The 24,027-nt window shown below is 30.2% G+C and overlaps 2 protein-coding genes across 2 annotated transcripts; both read left to right on the top strand.

The window, feature by feature from the left end:
- The first annotated feature begins 12,782 nt into the window (after positions 1-12,782).
- LOC113367126 lies at positions 12,783-14,486 on the top strand. Its single transcript, XM_026608756.1, has 6 exons — positions 12,783-12,943; positions 13,221-13,429; positions 13,501-13,739; positions 13,898-14,074; positions 14,145-14,200; positions 14,320-14,486. Exons 2-6 carry the CDS (start codon positions 13,229-13,231, stop codon positions 14,484-14,486), a joined length of 840 nt encoding a protein of 279 aa, XP_026464541.1. The 5' UTR covers positions 12,783-12,943; positions 13,221-13,228.
- Positions 14,487-15,560: 1,074 nt separating this feature from the next.
- Positions 15,561-17,240, top strand: LOC113367125 (putative uncharacterized protein DDB_G0285119). Its single transcript, XM_026608755.1, has 3 exons — positions 15,561-15,869; positions 16,509-16,616; positions 16,665-17,240. The coding sequence occupies exons 1-3, from the start codon at positions 15,561-15,563 to the stop codon at positions 17,238-17,240; spliced, it is 993 nt and encodes a 330-aa protein (XP_026464540.1).
- The last annotated feature ends 6,787 nt before the right edge of the window (positions 17,241-24,027 follow it).

Genomic DNA, 24,027 nt, shown 5'->3' with positions numbered 1-24,027 from the left:
TAATTGATATTTCATAATTATAATTTTAATTACGATTTATCAATATATTACAATAATTTACAATAAATTTCTTCTAGCAGCATATAAAGGTGAATACCATCGTCGAAAAAATGTATTAAAATATATCAACTGCAAACTATATGATAAATTTAGGATCTTAGAACTTAATTTATAAAAATATTTTTAGTATTTATACTAAAGCAACTCGTATTAATTCAACAAATTTAATTAAAATATTTTTGAACATATTAGTTAAATATTTGAATGTATCCATAATTATAACATTCAAGGTGAAAATGAAGAAACGCCAAATTTTTCATGTGATTAATTAATATTTTTCTTAAAGTTAACAAACTTTGATGAATTAGTAGAAATTATCTAAATCTTAAGATATTTGAGAAAAATGTGGCACAAACTTCAATAAACACGTTGAAGCATCATATAAATCATATATACTGCATATGTCATATGAACATATATTAATAATTATAATATATATATATATATATATATATATATATATATATATATTATAAAATTTAACGCTCACCCATGTAGCTGAACATGGCAAGGTTATGTTACGCTGCGATCATCATATAAAATGGTACTAAATACTATCAAAATGCTATGTGGTTGCTGCGCATTCAGGTGCTTTAAATAAAAAACCTAACCTAGAAAAGGCATAAACGTGAAAAAAAAATCTTCTCATATGGGCATCTTTCTGATGTGTCATAATAACACATGCCAGAAGTTCGATTTTGCACTGCAAATATATAGCATTTCGACAGTTTTTAGTAACATAGCCTTGCCATAACATTGGACCATTTTACGGCAAAGTTGTTCCATTATTGTAAAGAACTATTTATGAACCAATGGTTCAGCTAATGTTCTATCCAAATTAATTTTATAACTCTTTGTACAACTTAGTTAGAATCGTTCCATGTTCAGATGTGTTCTTAATTTTAAGACAATATTGCAGACCTACAACTAAAAACAGTTCAAAATGTCTTTTATTAGTTAGAACCAACATTTTTTACCTAATTGGTTCTATTATTGCACCATTAAAGCATATTCCATGAAAGAAAAGACATGATAATTGCTATTTAGATATAGAAGTGCAATATATTATTTAAAATATACATATACTATTTTCACATTTTAGGATTTTTTTGTAAAAGTATTTTTAAATATAATGCTTTATCTCAATGAACTTAGTAGTATGCAAGTGGCCATTTCCTAAATAATCGATTAATAATAAATATTGTTAATACAGTAGACTCTTGCTAATCCGACTCTATTAAAAACTCGAATGTTCGGATTATTGGACTATAGTGAAAAAGTAATAATTTGTAACATACGATATTGGAAATAACGTCAAAATTTCTTTCGCGAGGGTGTCGGATTACTGGGTGTGTCGGTCGGATTAGTGAGAGTCGACTGTATATAAGACGCAGTTGGATATCTAAATTCTTCCAATGCTTAATTTGGATATGAAGAATTTTATTTAGTTTATATCACTATTTGACTACGTCTTGTTGTTTAAAATTTGAAATTGATATAGTGTTGGTATAACAATGATCATTATGAAAAATGTGTAATATAATGATGTTATCGGATAAAAATTTAAATAAAAAAGGACAAATTAATAAAGGGCGAACAAAAAGATAATTTGACTACTTACGTATAAAATGATTAATTTCATAAATATATGATAAATGTTTGAGTAGTCTTTAAATCAATTCATTCCAAAAATAGAAGCAAAATATCCGCTCGTAACATATTGTAACATAATCATAAGGATATACAATATATTTTAACTTAAGGCTTGAACACAAATCGCCACTTGCATCAAATAATTTATAATATGTATATTGGAAAATACTATATTTTCTTCTACCATAGTGAAAAATTTAAAAATGTCAGTGCTTTTGAAAGTACATTTTATGATTCAGATTATGAGAATATAGTATAAGATATATTGAACATTTGTGAACTGTAAAACATCAAAATCTATAATGTGCACATATAAAACAATCCATTTGCACATATCTTGATGCCATTATCTATTTTGATACTTATTGAAAAACAAATTGTGAATTTTAGATTATTATATAAATTGAGAAATATATGCTCAATGATATGAGAACCAATGAGTACCAAAATATTTTAACTGCTCTGTCAACATTCGGTCTTCAATGACCAAAAACTTAATTTAAAATCTTTGAAAATTATGTAGATCAAATGCTAGTTATATAAGTTTCAGAAATGAATAACTTTTGCTCTTTACTAAATGATAAAATTACCAACCGCTTTAGGCCTTGTAGATCAGGAATTGCCTAAAATTTGATTCGCAAAGGAATTAAAAAACGAAGAGTTATTTATAAAAATTAACCAATATATCCGGGTTGCATATTATATTATATATGTATATATACATGCACAAAACTACAAGTATATTATTCTATAAGTCGATGTATTTATATTATTCTATAAGTAATGTTGCAGCATTGTTGTCTAATTAGTACACACAAAATTTTAATAAAATTAATATTCTGGTAAAATTCCATATTTACAGAACAATGCTAATACATAAATGTTATCATAGTAAATATTCTCAATAACAATTCATTCTTAATCTCAATAGTAAAAAATAAATATGATGAATATTTGTGGGTTTTATAGCGAGATCATGATTGCGTCGTGATAAGTGGAAATTGATTTTTAAATAACAAACATATTCTTTGAATAAACATAATTTTTTGCCAATTTTCTTAAGAACAGTATTATATTATTTATAATAATTTAACCCTTGAAATTTATTACATGGATTATGTAAACTTTGATACTAATTATGTATTTGCCAGTACACTATAATGTAAAACAAGGGAATATGAAATGTGAATAAAGGCTTAATGAATTCAATAATTTTAGCGTTTTATTTGCTTTTATATGTAATTGTATTTCTTTCAAATATGCCAGAAAAGCATTAATATTATAGCAACGAATTATTTCATGTATATAGCATATAATTAACTTCCCGTAGGGTAAGTTATTGTAATGGGCCGAAAATCGGAATTGAAAATTTTTACATTTCTCGACGTTTTGAAGGTTTCTGAACGTTTTGGCATACCTCAGAAAAAATGGATGTGTGTATGTGTGTGTGTGTGTGTGTATGTATGTATGGATACAAATTTTCGCCCACTTTTCGGGCGTACGGATCAACCGATTTGAATGGTTTAATCAACATTCGATTCCTATTAATAAGAAGAAGAGCTGATTAGTTTTTGGCAAAGACAGGTCCAGCAGTTACGGAGATAAGGAGCAAAGTGTGCAGAAAATAGAAATCGAGTTTTTGAGAGAACGGAGCATCCGATTTGAATGATCTAAAAAACATTCAATTAGTAATGATTGGGAGAAGGGGTTATTAGTTTTTCGCAAAGGCAGGCCCAGCCATTACGGAGATACAGAGCTAAATATACAAAAAATGGCAGTTTTTAAGAAAACTAAGCGTCCGATTCAATTGATTCAAAGAACTTTCTGCTTGTCTTAACAAAATAATTGATTTTGGAAAAAAAACATTTTGTACCATTTTTTTTTTTTTAATTTTTTGTATATCGAAAATAATTCAGATTTTATTTTTAATTCTGACTATAGTTCTAATATACTTTAAACAAATAATTTCAACTCTGCAATTCAGTTTATATAATTCTTATAAATATTAGACAATGTTACAATATTTATAATAATCTACTTGAAAACATTCAATATTCCTCGAACATTTCGTTACGGTACGGGAAGTTCCAGCAATTTGCCTTAAGGCACGATGCCACCCACCCCACTAGTTTATTTTATATTACTCAAATATAGCACCTTAAAGGTAAAATTAGCTACGAAAGGGTTTAAATATTTTGCACGAGCAATACTTTACTTTACTAAAATAAGAATTCTAATCAGTAATTAGTTATTTTTTTAGTTTTCAATTTGAAAGTTTTTCAATAAATAATTTTTCAAAAACAACGTTTAGAGCAACGAAGATAACATGTTAAGATTTTCGGAACGTAAGAATTTTGAATTTGAAACCGTTGAAAAATATTAAAAAAAAAATAAGAAAAGAAAAGAAGCCAAGTAGTTGTGGAAGCAAACTATAAGAAGTTTAGGAATATATTTTTCAAAACATTGTGAGAACGTCAGACAACGAAATATAAACTTGAATGAAATTGATGGATTGCATTTCCCATACAATCAGTCTTAAATGTTTTAATTAAGTAGGAATTATAAAACATATTTAATAAGGAAAAATAAAGCTAATCACGAAATGCATTTTGTCAATATTTATTGTTTTGTCCACGGACAAAATACTATAAAAGGTAAGGACATGCTGAGTTACTAAGTGTTAAGGAGATAATTCACGAATAAATCGTTTGGTCCAAGGAACATCAGCACATGAAGTCATACATCGTATTCGTAACCAACCTTCGTTGGGCTCAGAATAGGAAAAGAAAGTTTTGCAATAAATGTAAATCTCTTCTTTTTACCGGTGTAATTCTTTAGCCTGTTTTCGAAAGTAGTTAGAGTAGAAGTTAAAAGCCAATCAGCTTTGATAGGTTTTAATTTTTTTGTTTCTTGCCATCGTGGAAACTACCTTGCTAATTAGTACTAATAGCAAGTCTACAGAGATTTCAGAACAAAATTTTGTAACAAATCGTGTACGCCCCAAAATATATACCAAACTGGCTCATACATCAGGACCTTAAAATTCTAGCTGTGGAAAAAGACATTAACCATTTCTGATCCAGATACAAGGCTCGACTAAGTCGACATCCAAACCAACTACCGTGTGACCTGTTCAAGCCTGATCAAAATTGCTAGTACTGACATAAGTTCATTGATTTTTATAGAAATAATTACGAATCTCAATAAACATGTCCCCAAAAGAACATGAGAAAACTGCGACCAATGACGCTCAACATTTGACACAATTCTTATTATAGTTTTCTTCAAGTTATACAGTCGCGGAAACATTACTAAAACTAGCCAATTTTTAAATAAGGCCAGGTGTAATTTTGTTCACGAATGCCATTTTGTCCGTGGTTCACCTACTCATATGTATAATTTCAAATTATTTTTTTTTCAAAATTATGCAAAATGATAACCATTATAAAATTCATACCGTAGAGTGATAAGGATCAATCATTAAAACAAGTACTTTATAAAAAACTGATAACGGGATTTGATAACATATTATTCAATAAAAAATAAACTTTATCTAGTATTGTGTAAATTCATTTGGCAAGTAAAAATCATTTTTAAACGCAAGAATTATAAAAAGAATTAAATATCAAATAAAGAAGAGTTTGGCTTGTCATAAACACATTTTTTTTATAAAAAATAAATTAAACAATAATAATACTTGGTAAAATGTGCGCAACAAACTGTGTTGAAGTACCATCCACAGAATGGAAAAACCTGGAGGAAATTTTCAAAACAAACTGGCCACACCACTGCCTACCTTATATTAATATACAAAATTATGGACGTTTAATTCAAAATGAAGATGTCAAAATATACTGTTTGAATGGCGATTGGTCTGATGGAACAATAATATTGAAGGCAAATAAATATAATTTATATTTAATTTCAACAATGTTATTAAGATTTTTTATTACCATATGGTCTAAATTCTTTTTAACTTAAAAGGCAATAAATGCAACTATTTATTGAAATTAACATTGGATATTTCTGTTTCAATATAGTTAATTCGTTTATATTTTAATTTTTTTTTTCAAATAATTATAACATTTTTTTATCAGAAATATTGTCATTAAGTTTATTATTTCTTTCGTAGATATATAAAAGTCTATTCAAAGTCATAATTTTAAATTAATTTTAATTGTGATAATAATATCACACTGCTTGATTGCTATTGGCATCATTTATACGTACACTTACAATTAGTGTTCTATATTTATTCTCTTGTACATGTATATCTATCATCTATCAATTAATTTGCGGTCTTAAAAATGTGCAATGCTTCAAAATATTTCCATATAGTTTTGATAAAAGCGATTATTTTTATAAAACCAAACAATTTTAGACATTGCAGGATATGATCCTATTTATCACTTGAAATTTCATATTCGCAAAGTGAACTAAACTAAACTTTAAAAATTTTAAGATTCTCCAAAAAATAATTAATTTCATTGGCTTACTTTAATTATTTAAAATTCAAATTGACTCTCTGCAGTAAAATTAGGAACATCACCCATAAGTCTATTGCTAAAACAGGTTTAAAACATTTGCTTATCTTACCTTTCACTTATCATGAACCCATATGTATGGTATTCCAATATTTTTTTTCTATAATAGCATTTGTTTCTAATTTGAAAAATTAAAAATGTATTCAGTAGACTTATATCTGAAACCTAACTTCCAAATGATATCAATTTTCTAATAATGTTTGTGAAGATTACTCATTAGCAAAAACTTATCAAATTACATCTATTTTTCATGACTGTATACCGTCACTCAATAAGTCCATAGGATAACACATAGATGATGTAGCTATGTAATCAACCATATGATTTGTAGGAAGAAGCAACTTTAAGAAGATATATGTCAAAGTTTCATGACAATCGGACGATTAGTTCATAAGTTACAGAAGTTCAAATGACGCTATATCTTGCAGTTTTTCGAAACCGTGAATTCAAATATATTTTGTGTGTTGATTTATCATTGGTTTTTAATGGGTAAAATTACCATTGCTACCAAAGTATCGCTTGATAAGTGCTATGTGGACTAAATCGAGATAGATGGTGAAGAAGTAGTTTGCTGATTTTAATCGTGGTCATACAGACACTGACGCTCTAGATCTCTAGAAGGCCAATTGAGGTGGTTAAACCGGAAAATATCAAAAAAGTCCAATGAAACGTTTTGGAAACCCAAAGAGTAAAATTGCCTGAATCCTAAAGATATCAATAGAACGTGATGGACATATCGTTCACAAATATTTAAATAGGAAGAACCTCTGTGCTAAATGGGTGCCGCGCAAACTCACATTTGACCAGAAGCATAACGTTGATGGTTCGTAAGAGTATTTGAGCTGTTTAAGGAGCACAACTAGTGTGAAATTTTGAAAAAATCGATTTTTGTTTTTTTTTTCATATTTTGGTGGATTACCTCTTTAAAAATAACATATTAAAATTTCAAATCGATATCTCAAATAGTTTTTGAGTTACAGCCATTTAAAAAGTATACATATAGTATATAGTACAACGATCATTTTATCTTTAAACGCGTTGTTCTCGAAACAGCATTTTCCGAAATTGCTGCAGTGATTACTCAAAAACGAATGATCCGATCACTATCACATTTTTTTACGTGTTCTTTATATAGTTCTCTCTAAAATGATCTATCGCTTTTTTGATCGGATCAAAAATCGAAATTTGGCAGTCGAAAAACGACCAAAATTTTGGGTAAAATTCGACTTTTTTTAAAACGCCGCCATTTTGTCAATTTTTAATTTATTTTTTTTTATCGTAGTTCATTTTACAGACGATATTATCTAGTTTAACGAGAATTATTTTTTTTTTATTTCATCCACGTAGAAGGCCGGAATCACTGCAGCAGTTAAGGGCCTTTTTTTTTGTCGCGCCGTTGGAGATCGACGATAACTTAAAAAATATTTAATATTTTTCCTCAAAAATTTTACTATGTATTCTTAAAGCATGTATAAATATATTTCTAAAATTTTGAAATGATTAATAAAGTAGTTTTTTTAAAATAAATTCCCAAAAATCACCTTTTTTTAGGCGGTTACACTAGTTGTGCCCCTTAATCGAAATAAAACTGAGTTTTTTCATCAACATGTCACCATCGATATGACATGGCTTCAACACTACACTCTGGAGTCCAATAGGCACTTAGCCGAGTGAACTAGAGCGACGATGACCAGAAAAAATGCAATTAATCTGCTGGCAAGGTTATAGCGTCAGTTTTTTAGGATATGGAAGAAATGATCTGCATCAACTACCTGGAAAAAGGCCAGAAATCGGAAAAACGGCCCATTTAAAAAAGAAAACCGTGCTGCTCCATCAGGACAATGCTCCAAGTCACAATTCCGTGAAAACAGTGGCTTGAATTAGGCTCGGAATTGCTTTCCCACTCATTATATTATCTAGATCTGTTCCCCAGCGACTATATCCTGTTTTGAGACCTCAAAAAGATGCTCGCTCTAAAGAAATGCTTGCCAAAATGATAAGATGATGGCCGAATTTTGTGGCTAAGTACAAATCCTACTACAAAAATGGTTTCAAAAAGTTTGAAGTTCTCTATAATCGGTATATAGTTCTCGAAGGAATAGTTTGCATTGAATAAAAAGAATTTTGCCAAAAAAATAGGTTTTTCTTAGTTTTCCTACGGGCTTATTGAGTGAAGTGATATATTACTGACTTGGCCTACAAAGTTCAATTCATGTCAGTCAAAGAATGGAGCATACTACGATCTAAAATCTGTTATGCATATAAACTATATTTTTTATTTATAACACATTATTACATCGAATCATTTTTACTATAAATGAATTTTTTTTATGAAAATTTTACTTGAACATTCAGGATGACAACAACATCAGCATTTACACTTTGGATTCGTCAAGTGATCGGCTATACAAACTACTAAAATCGTTCAGATGGACTGTAATAAAAAACTTAAAAATGCATTTTGTTGCACACCACGAAGTTTTCGAAAAGGTGCGAAAAGAACTGAATATCGTAACAGGAAAAGGCTTTCCAGCACATAAACACGTTATTATGTATTGGTTGGACCAGAAAGATGCCTTGGAGTTTGATGACAGGTGAACTTAAATTTCGTTTTGGCTATATTGTTGTACTTTGAATGTGTTGCTTAATATTATTAATTAATTAATTATTTTTGATTATTTATAATAGTGGGCCCGCGCGTAAGTGGGTAGAACGACTCGACCTGAATCAGAGGTCCCGGGTTCAATACTGCTTCGTGTAGTCTGTTTTCAAGCAGTATTGTTTTTATTTTAAATTATAGATAACATTATGTTTCCAAGTGAAAACAGCCTTGATTCAGTATTGTCGCACTCCTGAAATTGTAATAATAATTCATCACACACAAATGGGGCAACTATGGCACACAATTACATGCACATACTTTTTCTAAATTTGGTCTCACTTGAATCAAAATGGCTTGAAACGTTGAGAAAACATAAAATTAGCAAAAAATTGACAAAAACATAAACTTCTCCTTCAAAAAGTTAATAATAAATAGATTAAATTTTACTAACGTAGGCCTCCTCCGGATTGTGAAATTCGAAATCTTGAAGATATCGATTCACCAACCGTATACAAATGGTGGCCTCAAAATCAAAGTCATCCAGAAGAATATATTAAGAAAATGATTGCAAATAATCCGTCACGCGGTCTTTATGGAAAACATGATGGTAAACTTAGATCATGGGTTTTGTGGTAAAGTATCAAAATAGTACAAATATTACATAAAAGTAGCATTTTTATTTATTAATATACATTAACATACAATATACATTTAATTTTTAGTCACTCTCATGGTATACTATTAGCTTTGCAAACATCACCAGACCACCTTAGAAAAGGTAATGTAAGGTAATTTATTTATTCGTGTTTGTCTTTCATAGTTTAATAAATAGATTTAATCAGAGTCTTGCATGAAATCGCCAAAATACTTTTTGCAACAAATTTAATTGTTGGTTCAATTATATGTTGACGATTGTTAGATATTATGACATTTATCTTAAAAACGATAATACCAGTATTAATAATATTTAAATCGAAATTACATTATATTTGATTTTAAAGATTTCATAATCACTGATGGTGGCGTAGAAATTTTTACGTCGATGCATATGGAATGATAAGGATGTTTTAAAATTTTAACAACCTCATTTTTTAGTTGCTGCCCTTCGAAAATTTATTTATATCTTTCTATGTTTAACACACACAAATATATATATATATATATATATATATTTCAAAATGAGAATGTTGCAGGATATGCTGAAATTGTCTTGAAAAGCATGGCCAAACTAAAAGCCCAAATGGGTCAAGATACAGTTGGGTGCGTATTGCCTAATAACGATCGATCCCATAATTTATTCAAAAAGTTAAATTTCCAAGTTATACAAGATACGTTTTGGATTAAACCAGACGAATAAATAACAATTAAATGCGCCAAAGGCGCTGGAGGTTATTTTAAAATGATTTTGGTCGCAATCATTGGAATATTAATAATAATTATATGTAATTTTAATAGTTAGCAATAATAAAAATCTAAAACTTAGAAAATATGCTTTTTTAATTGTAGACACTAGTATGTTTAAACTAATAAACTAATTAGTTTAATTATAAATCTGATACCCATATTTAATGTTAACAATATGTATAAAAATTTGTTTTTTTAATTAATAGAGTGTTTATTTCAGAATCATACAATACTAATACATACATAATAGTCTACCAGACTAGAACTTTTGCTATTTAAAATGAATATAAATAATCTGGTATAAAAATATATCATTAATTAATTCAAATAAGTTAACAAATTGTATGTGGCATTTTGCCTTAAGTTGCATCGTCTACATCTATATATAAAAAAATCGGGTTTTCCTTCCTGACGATATAACTCCAGAACGCACGAACCGATTTCGACCATTTTGCATTCCTTGGAAAGGTCTCGGGCTCCACAAGGTTTTCCTTAATGCAAATCGCTGGAACTTCACGCACCGTAATTAAAAATTCGAGTAACGACATTAGTGAGAATTATCAGAATTATGCTTGGTTAAGTCAACGAGCAATTATTGCCGCAAAGAATAATGATGTACACGCACTGAATTTCACCATTCAATAAAAATTGCTGGCGATTTGGTGACATACCAATGATTCCGACTGGTCCTCGGTTTGACTTCAAACGATTGCAATTTCCAGTTCGCCTTACGTTCGCAATGAGAATTAACAAGTCGCAAGGCCAATCGCTTAGTGTTTGCGGGATAAATTTCAAATAAATTATTTAGAAAATCATTGTTTTTCACATGGGCTGTTATACGTTGTCTGTTCACGAGTTGGGAAATCATCCGCTTTGTTTGTGTTAACGTCAGACCAAAAAACAAAAAATGTGGTTTACCAAAGAGCATTTCAATGAAACGGATAATTTGCGGATTCACTTTCATTTACTTAGAGAAGTTCAACTAAAAAATCACTTCATTTTTGTAATCTAAATAAATTCATTACTGTGTGTAATAAAATCATTTTTTTTTCCTTTTTAAATATAAAACGAACAAAAAAATTATTCATCTTTTTCATAAAACCATCTGGTGGCGAAACGGAGTTCGTCGGGTTTGCTAGTCTTCTAATAAGAGTCGAAATAAACGACTTAATGAATAAGAATTGAGATTTAGTTATCTAAATAAAATTTTGAACTGTTTAATTCTCCATTCACTAGAAAATAATTAATGCGATTCTCAATTGATTTCTGCCGAACAACTCAAAATATCTGCAATTGTATTAATCAAGATATACAAATACGTGCTTGTATGTGCTTTTTTGTAGAACTAAAAAAATAAATCAGGATGCTCGTTTAGAATTAGACCACGAACTCTATCGTAAGTTAAGTTAATAAAAAAGGCATTTTGGTTTTTAAGATTTAATTATAAAGGCCACTCGTTGCTAAAAACCAATCAGCACAATTATATACTTCTATAGATATCCAATATCGGTTCAAGATTTTTTGCGAAAACGTGGACAGTTTGTTTAAAATTGAACAGGCTCAAAGTAATTTAGTATGTTTTTTAAAACAATGATATCTATCTATCATCATAAGAAGTTTTATCAAAATCACCAAACACTGTTTAACAATTAATTACGAAAAAACGGCCCGGCCGATCTTTACCAAAAATCAGTTCAGAATGGACGAAAAAAGTTGCATCTTTGCTCATTGTAAAGACACTGAGCCGACCATCGCGAAAAACTAATTAACGTATACGATAAATACGTATTTATCGTGTTTCATCTTTCTTTAAATTTTTAAAATCGGTACAATCATTTTTTTGAAAAAAAAGCGGCGACGAACGATCAAAATTTAGTGAAATTCATTTTTAGAAAAATTAAGTGTGGAACACATCAGAATGATTTGAAACGTCGAAAAAATAAAATAGGCGTCTGTTTTTCTGGCAAGTCGGATTTTCTGGCAAAAGCATACACATCCATAAACATTATTATTTTTCTATATTCAAATGAATTAATAATAAAACTCTAAACAAATTCAGTTAGATATGAACTAACTGATAAACATATTTCTTGTTTGAAATTTAATGATTTGAGATAAAATCTGCAAACTTTATAAAAATAGAGCACGTGCAGAATCACTTTTATAATAGATTTAATCAAACAAACGGACAAACCAATATGACAGAATGAATTAACTTTGATAACTTATCATATGATTAAATATTATACAGGCGTTCATTAATTAAATAATAAAAAGTTACAAGTTGAAATAAGAAATGTATTTAGTTAATAAATAATTAAATATAAGTTATATCACTAATAGGATTTTAATAAATGTGAATACGCTATGCACTTTATATAAGAATGTACAGCTTTCAAAATTTCAGTATAAATTTTGAAACCAAAATAAAGCCATAGCTTTGTTTTAAGTATTTAAAATTTAAAAAAACATTAATAGAATTCGCAGCAATAAATTATATTTTAGATTTACCATAAATCCCGAATGTACTGAAATTAACGCCGGTTTAATATTGTGTTGAATCAGCCAGCAATGTACGATATATGAAAGTCTTCTTGATTATGGTAGTTCCACTAAATTATCATCATATTAAAATTATTGTTGAAGTTCAATTTAAAACAAAAAGTGCACTGAGTGAATAGTAAGTATTAATCAAAGTCTGATTTATATGAAATCTATTATTTTACATTTTACAAATATTAGGAAGTTTGATTTATGGCAAGCCGATAGTGAACATATAGATTGTAACATAACACACTTTCTTTCGAATTCAAACTAAACATCAAAATATTATGTGCTAATAACAATTTGAGTGCAAAATAATAATAATTCACAGAAAACTAATTCATGATTCATAATATTCATAATATATGTATTTGCAGGTTAGGTTAAAATCCGATTTTGACATTGTTCAACAGGTGTGAAGATGGCCGCCAAACGGAGTTTAGTAGAAGTGCCGCTAGGTGAATGGAAAAAATTACGCGCGCTTTTTAAAAATAATTGGCCAAGGCATATTCTGCCTTTCATCGCTATTGAAAACTATGAACGCTTGAAAACGACTCATAAACCCGATACTAAAATATTCTGCTTAGACAATGATTGGTCAGATGGAACATTTATACTCAAGGTTATTTTAAAATTTCAGAACCATAATTATTAAAATATAACTAATCAATTAACACTTTTTTAATTATGCAGGACGAATCTAATGTAACTATTTACACTTTGCAAGAATCTTGTGAAAGACTTTATGATGCATTATTATTATTGGACTGGTCTGAGGGAATACTACTACATCCTTTCGATGTTGCACATCGAGATGTTTTAGAAAAAGTAAAAGCAAAATTACATTTAAGAACAAATGATGGATATGTTAGCGATGGAGCTTCTACTATGTATTGGATGAGCCGAGAGAAGGCATTGCTATTAGACGATGAGTAAGTAAACCTAGACAATAATAGAATATATACTATATATTGCAATATATAAAACATGTTTACACTATTATTACTATTAATATTAACTTAGCTTCAATTAAATTCTATTTTACTCATATTATATTTATAGTTTATACATACTTTTTTGTATATTTTAGACCACCCAGTGATTGTGAGTTTCGAAATTTAGAGGATAAAGATTCTTTTATAATAAATAGTTTGTGGCCACATGGGACTCCTGAATCAGAGGCTTACATAAAATTGATGATTGCAATAAATCCAACTCGAGGTTTATATGGCAAAGAAAAGAATGATCTCAGATCATGGATACTAAGGTATGTACTACATAATTAGCAAACTTATAAGTAAGTTTAACACACGAGCTCAATAAATTTTTTTCTGTAGCCACACAAATGGTGTTTTATTAGCACTTCAGACATCTCCAGACCATTTACGAAAAGGTAATGATGTATTTATAAAAAAAATACGCATAAGTTTTTCATTTGAATTTAGCAAGCACACATAAATTCAAGAAATTTATAATAATAACAATATGAAAAAGTGTCGTTTTTACATTTAGGATATGGTGAGTTAACATTGAAGAGCATGGCTAAGTTGAAAGCTAAATTAGGACAAGATACAATAGGATGTGTTGTACCTGGAAACGTAAACTCCCATAACTTATTTAAAAAACTGAATTTTACAGAGATTGAAGCAAAGTATTGGACTGGAATGAAGTCATTGTGATAATTAAGACTATGAAAAAAAATTACACATAATTGTAATACATGTAAAAAATAATAAGTAAAACTATGTTTAATATCCAATATATTTTTTTATATTTTACCCGAATATAAGAAAGCATGATATAAATAAATATAACTAGCTGCATGTGGCATTGCATAAACTTGAACAAAATACTGTACTCGAATAATACAGTCTGCCTAAACATCCTCCTCCTCCTCGTCAAAAGGATTATACAAACAGCAATACCAAAGTTTGTTATGGTTTCTTTAATAAATGAACAGTACACTGGCAAACTATGCTAAATTAAGTGGTAAATGACTACTCGAAACAATTCTGTATTGTCAACCATACTCCGTGGAAATTTATCCCTTGACCTATAGATTAGAAGTCCACCACCACATGCTTGCGTTTGACAAAAATCTATTGTAGATTCTTTGAAAAATTAACCACACTTTGTCGACACCCGCAGTCAATGTGTTAAAAATCCAGCGAGTTGTCTATTTTCAATAATCTTTTACAATATGTATTTCATCATGATTAGAGAAACTGAATTGCAAATTTATCTAGTTGAAAGTGGCATTTAGGCTTAATGTAATAATTGATTTAATCAAACAAAACAATTTTTTTTTTAACTCGTTTTATTTAGCAATCAAAAATACATAAAGATTCCTATGAGCTAAAATGACAATGTTTAAGAGCGATGCCTAAGAAAATTGAGATTTAAATATTTAGATAAAACTTTCAACTGTTTATTTCGAAAATGAAGTTTTCGCTTTCAATTAAATCTAAACATTGCGATTTCCAATTGAATTTTCTCAAACACATTTAAATTATCTGTAATTATATTAATTACATTGCACAGACACGTGCTTGTATATCCCGAAATTGTAACTTATTATTCAAACTTATTATTCAAAATTTGAAAGAATTGACAATGTTTAACTCATCACATCACAAAAGCAACTTTTTTTTTTTTTTTTTTTTTTTCATCAGTCAGCAACGAGCGTTCGAACGATAAAGACCTCAGTGTTGAATAGTGAGTAATCCGCAGCAGGTAGTTGAAATAGTGACATCATGGATAGCGGACCCTACGGAGAGGGTCCCGACGATGACCGTGAACAAATACAATTAGGTCCGTGCATAGGAAACGCATTGCGTATATGTTATGGAGAAGATATGGAAACTGAATCAAACGCTAATTTAAATAAATTAAATAGTGATGTTACACCTAAAGGAACAATCAATTCAGTGCAAGAAAGTGACGTTGTAGCAAACAACGAAATGAAAACAATAACAAATCTAGAAACGACTCGAGGGAAAAACAGTGCTAGTGAAAATCTCACAGGGGACAAACCTTCCCAAGAAACTATTAATAATAATGAGGTAATTAATATTAATGAAAATTTAAAAACCAACGATAAGATTAATGAGAATACATATGAAAAAAATAATCAATCGAGAAATACTAAAGTATTTAAAACAGTGTCATACACAGAAAAAGACATAGGACCATTTTTAATTTATGTGGAATCGATGAACAAAAACATAGGCAAACTACACCACATGGCATTAGGAAGAAAGATATTTAACAAGCACCCAGAGATGGACAAATATATAAAGGAAATTAAAGCTATCGGAATTAACAAAATCAAAATTGAATGTTATGACTACAAATTCACAAACAAGTTGGTAGCGGACCATATATTCTCAGAGATTGGCGCAAGGGCATATATACCACTATCCACTGTAATAAAAAAGGGAGTAATATACGACGTAGACACCGAGCTATCAGAAGAACATATTTTGAAACATATAAAATCTGAAGTGGAAATATTAGAAGTTAAACGAATTCTTAAAAAACAAAACAACGATTATGTAAAAACGCCCGTATGCGTTCTAACTTTCAGAGGCCAAAGGTTACCTGAGAAAGTAACAATACATGCGGTGAAGTGTCGGGTGAGTCAATACAACAAAATAATTCAATGTTATAACTGTTTACGTTATGGTCACGTGACCACACAGTGCCGAAGTAGTGTCAGGTGCGGACATTGTTCGGGTAACCACAACTACAAGGAGTGCGATAACAGGGAGGAAGAGCCCAAATGTGCATTATGTGGCAATGGACATCAGGCAATTAACAAAAATTGCGAAGTCTACAAAAAACAAATTAAATTAAAGGAAATAATGGAATTTAATAATGCAAGTTATAATGAAGCAAAAAGGATTTTAGAGAACCGCCCCTACGCAAATATAATTACAACTAGACTAGACTTACAAAACAAAAAAGTTTTTCCCGATATTCAAGATCACCAACAACGCACAAGAGATAAAGAACCAGAAAATACGGAAGTGAATCAGCCCAAGAAACGGAGACTACACAATACTAGCGTTGAGACACCAGCCATAGACAACAGCATTAAAAACTCTAATAATAACAATAAAACAGAAAACGATGCACGAAAAGCGTCACCTAATATAAATAAAATACCATTTAAAAAAAATGAAAACGTAAATACGAAAATGACAAAAGAGGACAACAGAGATAAAACGAAAGAGAAGGATGTGAGAACGACGAATATACAGAAAAGAGGAATACAACCAAATCCAAGCACATCAGAGCAAATATCTCTGAACCACATAATCAAAAGACTAAAGGATGTTTTTAACCCTACCAACCAAAAAAATAATCAAGTGCTAATGGCCATAATTAATCGGATGGAAAGAGATCAGATAAACCTAACAAATCCGAAATGACAAGAATGACACAGGAATTGAAAATATTGCAATACAATTGTAGATCAGTGTTTGCCAACAAAGACTGCATTGAACATTTTCTATACGAGAAAAAGATTCAAAAAGCGGCCTTCTCAGAAACATGGTTAAAAGGTGGTAACAACTGCACTTTCAGAGGTTACAAGATCTTCCGCAACGATAGAAATGATGGATATGGAGGTACGGCTATAATAGTCAAGGATGATATCACGGTACTCAATACAGAGAACATTAATATAGGCACAATAGATGTAAGCAAGTGCCAAATCAAAAGAATAATACTTATGTTCTGTAACATCAAATTGACCATTATATCCATTTATGTTGCACCAAACAGCAATATCTCAGTAAGTCAATGGAATCATATATTGTCACAGTTCCAAAGCCCATTTATTTTGTGCGGTGATTTTAACGCCCACCATTATGCATGGGGAGGTAAATGGAATAGCAGAATGGGAATTAATTTACTAGAATCCGTAGAGTCCAATGACTTATTTATACTCAATGATGGAAATCCAACTTTGAGATCTAAAAACAATTTTACAGCAGTTGATATATCATTTTGCTCTCAGGACATAGCGCACAAAATAGATTGGAGTGTAATCGATGAGTCTCTGGGCTCAGATCATTACCCCATAATTCTAACTCTGAAACAAAAAGAAGTTCCACAACCCCAAAATAACGATCTTGGATGGAACCTCAATAAAGCAGACTGGGAAAAGTATCAAATACATCTAGAAGATGAACTAAATGGATTTTGTGTAAGTGACCCCGTGAAAGCGTACACAGATTTTATACGGATAATTAACTCAGCGGCAGAAAAAAGCATTCCAAAAAGGAAAAAATTGATAAATACTAGGTTCATTAAACCAGTGTGGTGGGATGACGAATGCAATCAGCTAATAAAGGAACGGAGAGAGGGCGAAAAAGCTTATAGACAGGAATCCAACTATAAAAACTATTTAACGTGTGAGAATATAAACAAGAAAATCAAAAACATTTTCAGGAAGAAGAAAAAAGACAGTTGGAAGGAATACGTCAATAAAATGAATCCAAATACTTCAGTCAAAGAAGTATTTGGAATGATTAGACGTCTCAAGAAACACACGAATGGGACCGACACATATAGTAATATCCCTGAAGAAATTAGTGAGGAAATCATCGACTATCTATCACCACCGGGAGCCAAAAATGACTTAAGCAATGGAAATAAAACTGTCCTGGAAAGAGAAACAAACAATCTGATGGAACCATTCTCATTGTGGGAACTGGAAATAGCTATCAAGAGGAGCAACAACACAGCTCCTGGAAAAGACGGCATATCATATTCAATGATTGCAAATTTGACACCACAAGCCAAAAGTATACTAGTAGATATAATTAATAAAGTGTGGCTCAATCCAGAAGCAATAGAAGATTGGGGGCAACAAGTAATAATACTTATCAGAAAAATGAATAAACACCCAAATTTAGTTTCATCGTATAGACCCATATCTTTGGCTTCCTGCATTGCAAAAGTCAAAGATAGAATGATCAAGAGAAGATTAGAATGGTGGGTAGAAAAGTATGACATACTTCCCAAATCCCAATGTGGATTTAGAAAGGGCATGGGAACATATGACAACCTAACGATCTTTATATCAGATCTATATCTATCAATGGCAAAAAACAACTATGTCGTTGCGCTATTTAGCGATATTAAAGGTGCGTACGATAACGTCCTACCAGATGTGCTGGAAGATACTTTGGCTAACACTGGACTACCAGGAAAATTCATAAACTCAATTACGACCAACATCCGAGAAAGAAAGATATTTTTCCGAATAAATGGGAAACTGATAGGGCCGAGAAAAATCTACAAAGGCCTACCACAGGGTGAAATTCTTAGCCCCATCTTATACTCAATTTACGTAAGAGACATAGAAAAAATATGGGAAACAGGTACCAAAATATTACAATTTGCAGATGACGTCGTAATATATATAGAAAAATCAAGCCTCCAGGAAGCCTATGAGGTGATGAGCCGTAACATAGATCTCTTCCACGAATGGCTCGCAAAGAAAGGACTTGAATTGTCGGACGAAAAAAGCTCAATCGGAATCTTTACAAGACGCAGGAAGCTAGAAGAAAGAACAGCACTAACGACTAAATACCATACAATCAAAATACAAGAAAATAATAAATTTTTGGGCGTCACATTTGACAAAAAACTATTTTTCAAAACACATATAAATCAAGTAATCACAAAAATTGAGCCAAAAATCAACATTTTACGTATGGTAAATAGGACATGGTGGGGAGCTCACCCTACCACAGCCCTGAATTTATATAAAACAATAATTAGACCATCATGGGAGTATGGAAGCCTAGCTTTCAGTAACTCTTCTCACTGCAGGAAGCTAGAAAAAATTCAATATAAATGTTTGAGACTGTGCATAGGGGCAATGATCTCCACACCTACAAACGCCTTGTTGGTGGAATGTGGAGAAATGCCTTTACATTCAAGATTCCAATATTTAAGTGATAAATTTGTACTTAAAAAATACCAAGTACAAAATAATAGAACAATCGAAAATATCAAGAATGTAGCCATAGATACATTAACAAGTGACTATTGGAGAAATCGTCCAAAACCAAGCTTGGTATATAGCTATATAAAAGTAATTGAAACAAGAGGAGACACAAATAAATACAATAAACACCCGTATTATAACTTTTTCACATTAGACAACAGCTATACGATAGAAAAAATATTCAATACGAATACAATCAACATAGAGGATTATAAAGTTATATTTACAGACGGATCAAAAATTAATAACAAAACTGGCTGCGCTTTATTTTATGAAAACGAGAATATCAAAATAGGATATAAACTACCAGACTTCGTTTCAATTTGGTCAGCCGAGCTAATAGCTATAAAAAAAGCAATTGAATATATAGAAAGCCACAAAATCACTAAAGTGGTCATCGTTACCGATAGCAAAAGCTGCATAGATAAACTGGAAAATCTATTCCTTACTAATCGACTAAGCGAAACATTAGTATATGAAGTATGGAATAGACTTATACAGCTATTGGAGAACGGGTATACAGTCAAATTATTATGGACGAGATCGCACTCCGGTTCTAGTGGAAACGATGAAGCGGACTCAATAGCAAAATGGGCAACAGAATACGGAACTATGATCAACCTAGCCACTAGGAAAGACTATATAAATAATTCAAAGAAAAAAATACTGGACAAGAGCAATGGAACAGATCGTCGGAAACAAAGGGACGATACTACAAGGCAGTCAACCCCAAATTGAAGATGAAACCGTGGTTCCGAAAATATGCAGATGAAAACAGAGGTACCATCGTAACAATAACAAGACTAAGGCTTAACCATGGCAACTTCCCTGCACACCTGAAGAGGCTGGGAATAATAGAGTCAGAATCATGTCCTTGTGGAGCATCAAGCGGAACATCTGAACACATCATACTAGAATGTAGTATATTTGAGGCAAGCAGGGCTAAATTGTTAGAGGAACTACACTCTATAAAAACACTGATTAAACCCTTTAATTTGACATCATTATTGCAAAATCTGAACTGTTATCCTAACATAATTAGGTTTGTTAATAATAGTAAAATTAAGTTGTAAGTGACCAATACACTATATATGTTACCTGTATATTGTACATTATGTATGTGGCTAAATGTTTACCAGAGGCCAATAAAAATATATATAAAAAAAAAAAGCAACTTTTTTATTCACTGCCATATTTACAACTGTTGAGTTAAGTAGGACATTTAGTAAATTTGTGAAATTTACAATTTTAAGCCGTAAAATAGGGACTTTGCATATTACAGTTAAGTATAAACAACTCAATAGATGTTTTTCTATTCGTTATAAATAAAAACAATATTTTAATGATAATAATATGAACTTAACTATTTTCTTATAAATAATAAGTTACTTCAATTTTCATCAGAAAAATTGATGGCTTAAATCAATTGGCGTTTTTCTCTTCAATCTACGACGATAGTTTTCTGTTATTAAAGACCTAGAGAATTTGGGTAACTTTTGAGCTTGTCTCTATATTTTTGCGCTGTTTTTGTTATTACATCTTTTATGGTAGGTGTATTCGTGTCGAGATGATTCAGACAGTTCGGGACTTATTTTGGTGCTTCCAAAGAAATTTTCTGAAATTTGTTTTGAAATTTTTGTACTAATTTCTATATTAGTATTATACGCACTACCCCATAATTGTATTCCATAGCACCAAATTGGCTTGAATGATGTTTTATATAAAAGCAGCTAATGGTATGAGCTTAGTTTGAGTTCAGTCCCTAATAACCAGTAAAGCTTTCTGATTTTTATCTAGAGCTGTTGCCTCGTTTTTTATGTGAATTCGCCAATGAAGTTTTGTATCGAGGTATATGCCGAGATATTTCGCATGGTCTTCTGAGATACTTGAGTGTTTCTTATTTTCACTGGTGGGCAAGGTCTCTCTTCTAAGCGTAAATGTCACATTTACTGATTTCAAATCATACATTTCAAATCTTTAGGTTTTGTTCCATTTCTCTAATAGATTAATCTAAAAGATTAATTTAAATTTAAATGGTTTTGGAGTAACCATTCCAGATGAAGAGCTGGAATCGTTGTGGCTGGCTAGAATGCACGTATGATCAGCAAATGTTGCGACCAAAGTCCTAGTTGTTATTGATACTCGTATGTCAGAAGACAAAAGCAACTTCTCACACAAGTTTTGACTAAGTACATCAGTTTTCTAAACTCGGATGAATTATTAAAATTAAACTACTTGTCGTAAGGCCGTAAACATTTAGTATGTTTTTTCGATTTATGATATCTATCAAAATAATAAGTTTCATTGAAAATTTTTGTTAGCAGTTAATTAAGAAAAAAAAAACTCGGCCGATCTTTATTCAAAATTTATTAGCGCGACTTCTAAATAAAAACTTTGGAATAGTTTTTGAATCTCTAAAATCGATTCAGAATTTTTGGCTAAACCGAGGCGGAATGTTTTCACATTTCTGCTAACTACAAAGAAACGGCTGAGACGAACTGTATTTCAATTATATAAGTGAAATTTTTTGAAATGAATTTAAAACAATGATTATTATATATTTTTGAATATTAAAATCGAAACCATTTGCGATATTTAACAAATTATTTTGAAAATTTTGAAATTTTTTGAAATCTTTGAACCTGTCTTCCTCAAAACTAATTATTTCTTCACACCGTCAACAAAAGCAAAATATTTTATGAATTATTCTAATCGAATGATCCGTTTTTTTAGAATCTGATATATCTTCGAAAAGGTTTTTTTTATTTTTTTTATTTAGCCTTCGACCGTTAGGTCATTTGGCTCGAAAAGGTTAAATCTGTCAAAAACTAATCCCTCGTTAACACAAATCGAATATTTATTGAATCATCAAAAAAGATTGATCCGTGCTCTTGAAATCATAGACTAAAAAATGTGTCCAAACATACACACTTACATACTATATGTAACACACACTGTAAATGTTCAGAAACCTTTGAAACGTAAAGATACCCGAAAAATTTCAATATCGATTTGCGATTATCTACTATTTTAACTTACCATACCGTAATTACCATTAAAAGCGGCATTTAGTCTTAAGATAAGTAGCATGAACTTACCGAAATGTGTAAAAATTGACTTAATCAATCGAAATTGGAATTTAGATATTTAGATAAAATTTTCAACTGTCTGTTTCAAAAATAAAGTTATCGCTTTCAATTAAATCTAAATATTGCGATTTTAAATAAAATATTCTCAAATATATTTGAATTAACTACTGTAACTATATTAATTATATTGCACAGACACGTGTTTATATGCGATAAAATGGTATTTTATTATTTTAAATTTTAATAAATTGATAATGTTTGACTCATTACATCACAAAAGCAACTTTTAAAACAAATTTTATTGTCTCAAACTTTGATGAATATTTAACATTAAACTATTTGTTAAAAAGGGCCATAACATTTTAGTATGTTTTATGAGTTCATGATATCTATTGCTAAAAAAGGTTCATCAAAATTGGAAATTTTTTTTACAACAGTTAATTTTAAGAAAACGGCCCTGTAGATTTTCACCTAAAACTAATTATCAGTATCACTCCCAACCAATATCTTTCGAATAGATTTTGAATTTTTAAAATCAATTCAGAATTGAGAGCTAAAACGTGGACACTTTTCTGCTATTTACAAAGAAACTGCTCAAAGGATCGTCGTACAAAACTGAGAAAAGATAATCGATAAGATAAGAGGCTTTTAAATTTTTGAAATGGGTTAAGGCGTTTTTAAGCACACACACATAGATTCAGAATGGCTTGAAACGTCGAGAAAACATAAAATTAGCGAATCGGATTTGAAGAAAACATATACTCCTTCGGGAAGTAAAAACTTTAATTTAGTTAAGTAAAAACAACCTTAATCATGCAAAATAAATAAAATATTTGAAATATTACCAGAAAATACTTTTGATATAAAAACAAATGAGTATGAATCAACAATAAAACGGCACTTGTTATTATTGTTGTTATTTCTTCTAGCTAAAACCGCGCAATTTTTTATAAACATACGTAAATAAATTACAATCATTATGTAAATTTATAATAACTATGTTTTTATTTTTATACTATAAATGATTATGTGCAAATGGCGTCTAGGTTTTCGAAACAAAAAATTGTGATTGTATGCGAAATAATGGTAGCAGAAACGAGTATAAAA

The sequence above is a fragment of the Ctenocephalides felis genome, unplaced genomic scaffold (assembly GCF_003426905.1).
Source record: "Ctenocephalides felis isolate EL2017-DRISC unplaced genomic scaffold, ASM342690v1 CF-g0.4_SCAFFOLD_01170, whole genome shotgun sequence".
NCBI lineage: Eukaryota > Metazoa > Arthropoda > Insecta > Siphonaptera > Pulicidae > Ctenocephalides > Ctenocephalides felis.
Note: the sequence above shows the minus strand (reverse complement) of the source record. Positions and strands in the feature narration are given on the sequence as shown.

Bases quoted from the DNA above. Each gene is read 5' to 3' on its own strand.
- LOC113367125 (XM_026608755.1), top strand. From the start codon at position 15,561: ATGGATAGCGGACCCTACGGAGAGGGTCCCGACGATGACCGTGAACAA. The intron at 15,870-16,508 runs GTAATTAATATT...GTGACCACACAG, and splicing joins AAACTATTAATAATAATGAG to TGCCGAAGTAGTGTCAGGTG. The intron at 16,617-16,664 runs GCAATTAACAAA...ATTAAATTAAAG, and splicing joins TATGTGGCAATGGACATCAG to GAAATAATGGAATTTAATAA.
- LOC113367126 (XM_026608756.1), top strand. From the start codon at position 13,229: ATGGCCGCCAAACGGAGTTTAGTAGAAGTGCCGCTAGGTGAATGGAAA. The intron at 14,075-14,144 runs GTATGTACTACA...TTTTTTCTGTAG, and splicing joins CTCAGATCATGGATACTAAG to CCACACAAATGGTGTTTTAT. The intron at 14,201-14,319 runs GTAATGATGTAT...TTTTACATTTAG, and splicing joins TCCAGACCATTTACGAAAAG to GATATGGTGAGTTAACATTG.